This window comes from Lolium rigidum, chromosome 7 (genome assembly GCF_022539505.1).
Source record: "Lolium rigidum isolate FL_2022 chromosome 7, APGP_CSIRO_Lrig_0.1, whole genome shotgun sequence".
Classification (NCBI taxonomy): Eukaryota; Viridiplantae; Streptophyta; class Magnoliopsida; order Poales; family Poaceae; genus Lolium; species Lolium rigidum.
The window spans coordinates 94,367,597-94,372,913 of record NC_061514.1 but is presented as its reverse complement, the minus strand read 5'-3'; the positions used below and the strand labels follow the sequence as shown (position 1 = coordinate 94,372,913).

The 5,317-nt window shown below is 59.0% G+C and overlaps 1 protein-coding gene across 1 annotated transcript; it reads right to left on the bottom strand.

Moving 5' to 3' along the window:
* Positions 1 to 1,203: 1,203 nt before the first annotated feature.
* On the bottom strand, positions 1,204 to 4,674 carry LOC124671693 (probable inactive leucine-rich repeat receptor kinase XIAO). Its single transcript, XM_047208035.1, has one exon. It carries the CDS (start codon positions 4,672 to 4,674, stop codon positions 1,204 to 1,206), a length of 3,471 nt encoding a protein of 1,156 aa, XP_047063991.1.
* Positions 4,675 to 5,317: the final 643 nt, after the last annotated feature.

Sequence of the window (5,317 nt, the reverse complement as noted above, 5' to 3'; positions counted from 1 at the left end):
TCGTGGTGCGTGCGAGTTAACTTTCCTTGACCATGAACAGTGCGCGTGTGGCATGGATGAACGACGATGCATGAGTGATCTGGTGATCATGGTGGTCTTCAGTTAATGTCATGTAGATTCAGTCTGTACAATGGCACGTCTCAAATGGGAAATGCAGGATGCACAGTTAACTGATGAGAATTTACATCGCAGATGAACAAGTAAATGCTAATTCGCGGTTCAGGAAACCGTTGCTAACTTTTAGCCCACCTTGATGGCACATTCAACTCTTGCAAAATTGGCTGTCCTGGCCACAAATGCCATGTACAGCAATGCACATTTATGGTCTCATAGTTCATTAACTGATATGATGCAGGTCCTAATTATGCAACAACAGTGCACTATCTGACAGTATTACTAGAGCTTTAGGTGCTCAAGCCAAGTACAGTGGTGGAGTACCATTGTACCAAGATCTCCCCGCTAATTGCCAAATAAACGTACACCAGTGGTGGCCACCATTCAGGCCCATACACTCTTCCAAATCATTTCTTCCTCAAATTGCACAAGAAAAACAAACTGCACAACAGATAGTGTATCCATCCAGCAAGACAAGGGATAAGCGGGGTCCCCTTCTCATTATCCAGGGAAAATTTATACACAGAATACAAGAACTGGACTTGTAATCATTTTGTGCAGAGGAAGAGAACAAGTTAACGGTCACGAACCATCTCATAATTTCCCCTCCATCCTCCTGAACCAATCGAGATGGCAAAATGCAGACAAAATATACAGCGCATAGCATTGCAAAGATCTAGCAGGCATGGTTAAAAATGGATATTAAAGACAAGATCCCAAGAAGCCAAGCAGGCCCCTCCACGAATCAATTTCCTACAGAGTACACAAGATTGAGTACAGAGTAGCCAAGAACATCAGTAGCCGTTGCCGTGGGAACCCCACATGCGCGCCCACTAACCTCGGCAACGTGGCCATGGCAGGAGAGCATCAAGCCGTGCCAAGCACCACATGGTCCTTGGCTTCCCAGCACTGACACCACCCTAAACCACGAGATTAGAAACGCCAACGGCTACTTCCTCCACTTGCCTTGGCGGGCACATGCGGCTGAGGCGCCAAACACTAATCTGAAGAACTAAGAAAAGAATTACATAAAAAATGGTACAAGCTACTGGACTGAATCTGACAATGCCGGCTGAGGGATGCCGGAGACTACGCCGGTGATGCCTGGGTTGTTGGGTCGGCGGAGGAGGGGATGTCCGGGCCGACGCGGCAGCCCTCGAGCATGAACACCACGTCGCCCATCGCCGGCCGGTCCAGCGGGTCGGAGGCGGTGCAGAGAAGGCCGACCTTGATGCCCAGCAGGAACTCCTCCCACTCTGACGACTCCGGGTCGAGCTCCAGCAGACCCGGCTCGAGCAGCTCGGTCACAGCCCCGCGCTGTAGCTGCCTCTTCACCCACTTCACAATGTCTTCATCTTCGCCGGCGAACATGCCGGGGCGCCGGCCGGTGAGCAGTTCCAGTAGCACAATGCCAAAGCTGTAGACATCACCTTCCCTTGTAGCCTGCCCAGCAGTCGCCGCATCTGGGGCGACATAGCCGAGCGAACCAACCGGTGTTGTAGCTGATGTAGATGCAGCGGCGGCGGCAGCGGCGGCACCCGCTGTCACCACCATTGGCTCCAACCCAAAATCAGACAAGTGTGGCTCGAAATCAGCATCGAAAAGAATGTTCTGTGGCTTGACATCTCCATGGATAACGCCGGACTGGTGGAGGAATGCAAGGCCGCGGGACACACCGAGGGCGATGAGGTGCCTCATTGGCCAATTGAGGATGTGGCCATCTTGGTGAGACGCTTCTTGGAGCAATGTGGCGAGGTTGCCGTTGGGCATGTAGTCGTATACCAGCAGACGAACATCTGGTGGCGGCCCGGCGTAGTAGCCACGGAGGACAGTGAGGTTTCTGTGCTTCACCCTGCCTAGATTCTCAGCCTCTTTCCTGAACGAGCCCTCCTCAACCACCACGGCACCATCAGCTGAGGTAGAAGGAAGCCGCAAGATTGCCAGCACTGTTCCTTCACTGTAACAAGCCTTGAACATGAGACCATGGCGACCACGGCTAAGCACATTTTCCTCATCGAACTGCCGTGTCGCCTCAACTGTGTCCGCATAGGTGATCCTGGAATTGAACATGATCAGCTTTGTCTGGCTGTCGGTGCTTGTGCCGCTTGACCCGCTGCCTCGTCCAGGGCTGCGCCGCCTCTTCTTGACACCATCGCGCCTCTCAACAAACTTGCGCCTCCACCGCAGCAAGCCGAACACACAGCAGCAGCACAGCAACACAAGCAGCAGCGAAGCAGCAGCCACTGCACCTATCACAAGAGCCAGGCGCTGCAGCCTCTGTCGCTTCCGGTGGCGCCTGTATTCACTGCATTCGCTCTCCAATGGTGCACCACACAAATCAGGGTTGGAAGCAAATGCGGAGGGGGTGCCGAAGCGGGAGCCAAGCACTGCCGGTATCTCGCCTGTAAGGTCATTGTGCGACACATTGAATGACACAAGGCCTGGAATCTGAGCCAATGGAACAGGGATGCTGCCAGTAATGTTGTTGGACGACAGATCAAGTGTCTGCAGCTTCGACAGGTTGGCAAGAGAGGCCGGTATCTCGCCGCCAAGATGGTTGTCATCGAGCCTGAGAGTGGCAAGCGACGAGCAGTTGGAAATCTCTGGTGGTATCTTGCCAGACATCTGATTGTGGCTGAGGTCAAGCTCCTCCAATTCACCCAGCCTTGAGAGATCACTTGGAACTGGGCCAGTCAGACGGTTGTCACTGAGGTCAAGCACGGTGAGGTTCGAACAATTGGCGAGCTCTGCAGGCACCTCCCCGGAGATGCGGTTGTGGGAGGCCGAGAGCACCTGGAGCGATGCCATGTACCCATACGTAGCCGGGATCGACCCCGAGAAGGAGTTGACCGAGATGTTGAGGTGCCGCAGGCTCCACAGACTGCTGAACCCTTCCGGAACATCGCCGGAGAACAAGTTGTCGGCGAGAGACACATGCTGCAGCTGCGGCAAACCGAAAAGCTCCGACGGCAGAGCGCCCGACAGGTTCTTCAGACCAGAGAAATCAAGAGCTCGCAGGTTCAGCAGGCTGCCAATGGTGGACGGAACGCGGCCCGAGAACGCATTGCCGCTCAAGTTCAAACTCTGGAGAGCAGGCAGGCTGCCCACGGCAGGAGGAATCTCGCCGGCGAGCTTGTTGTCAGATAGGTCCAGGGATGTCAGGTTGGCCAGCAGGAAGAGCTCGCTGGGCAAGCCACCGGTGAGGTGGTTGTTGGGTATGGACAGTGTTTCCAGCCAGGAGAGGTTCCCCAACGCCGCCGGAATCTGGCCGGCGAAGGAGTTCCCGCCGAGGTAGACCTCCCTGAGCCGCGGGAGGCCGCCGAGAGCCGCGGGGACCACGCCGGAGAAGCGGTTGTCCTCGAGAGCAAGCACCTGGAGAGCCCCGCATCGGGCGATCTCCGGGGGGATTTCGCCGGTGAGAGCGTTGCCTCCGAGCCGCAGCTCCTGGAGGGAAGTGAGCTGCCCGACCGCTGCGGGGAGGTCGCCGGTGAAGGCATTGCCGGAGAGGTTGAGCACGGTGAGGCCCTGCGCCTCGACGAGCCACGCCGGGAACGGGCCGGCTAGCTTGTTGCCTCCGAGGTCGACGACCTGGAGATCCTTGCCGAGGGCGGTCGGCACGTCGACCATGGAGAACTGGTTGGCGCCGAGCTGCAGGATGCGGAGCGAGGAGTTTTTGGAGGTGCCGAAGGCGGCGGCGGGGATGGCGCCGGAGAGCAGGTTGCGGGAGACGGAGAGGATCTGGAGCGAGGGTATGGCGGCGACGGCGGCGGGGAGGATGCCGCGGAGCGCGTTGCCCTGCAGGCTGAGGTGGAGGAGGGCCGAGCAGTTGGCGAGCGCGGACGGGATGGTGCCCTCGAGGAGGTTGTCGTCGAGCCAGAGGTAATGCAGGTCCTGCAGGGTGGCGAGGGAGGCCGGGACGGTGCCGCGGAGGCGGTTGGCGTTGAGGTTGAGGCGCTGGAGGCCCGGCGAGGAGGCGGGGAGGGTTGGGGGGATGGCGCCGGAGAAGGCGTTGGAGGAGAGGTCGAGGTGTTTGAGCCCCCGCGGGAGGGTGGGTGGGATGGGGCCGGAGAGGAGGTTGGTGGAGACGTCGAAGGTGTCGAGGACGGTGAGGTTGGCGAGGAAGGTCGGCGGGATGGGGCCGGAGAGGGCGTTGTTTTGGAGGAAGATGGTGTGGAGGGCGGGGATGGTGGAGAGGGAGGGTGGGATGGCGCCGGTGAGGGCGTTGGAGCGGAGGCTGAGCTTCTGGAGGTGGGGGAGGGAGGCGAGGGCTGGGGAGATGGGGCCGGCGAGGCGGAGGCGCGGGAGCTGCAGCTCGACGACGCGGTTGGTGGTGGGCGAGCAGGCGACGCCGCGCCAGGAGCAGGGCGCGGAGCGCGAGGCGGCGTCCCAGCCGGACATGGCGGCGTAGGGGTCGCTGAGCGCGGCGCGGAAGGCGAGCAGCGCGTCGATCTCCGCCTGCACCTCCGCGGTGCGCGCCACGGGCGGGGACGCGGGCGGCGGTGTGGCCGCCGCGGCGCACGCCACCATGGCCAGCAGGAAGAGCAGGCGTGGCGGCGGCATGGCGGGAGGCAGGGAGCGGCGGCCCGCTTTGTGTGGCGGGCGTGTCATCATCGGGTTGATTGCTCTGGCATTTAGGCGTTCATGGGAGAGAGCGAGGAGTGGGAGAAGAGAGTGTGCGTTTGCGTTTGGAGGGGAGAGGGGGGAGAAGAAAAGGGGAGAGCGGTTTGGGGCGCGAGGTGAGGTTTTGGACGGGTTTGGGTGGGTTTCGAGGCTGTTTATTTTTACTCGTTAATGTGTGCGCGTTTTTGGTCTCCCCGCCTTTTTTCTGCCTGCTGCTTTCTCTCTCATCTGAACGTCAAAAGCTGGTAGAGGGCGCGCTCTTTATGAGCTGTTTTGTTAACGTTAAGCGCGCATTTACGAGCGCGACCACAGGCTGTCACCGCTAGTGAATGCCGTCTCTACTGCGTGGCTCTCCGGTGCAGGGACAGACCGATGGGGCCAAACGAGGGGAAAGGCATCTCCAAGGGACAGACCCAAACTTGCGCCGACCATTTGCGTCCACGCGCCGAAAATATGTCTGCCTATTCTAGCGAGGCGACGCATTGTGTCCAAGCTGTCCACGGAGACTCAAATACAGCGCAAATATGCGGCACGAGTACAGCGGTGAGTTCAAACATGGTGACTTACTATTGTCCTCCTAGCC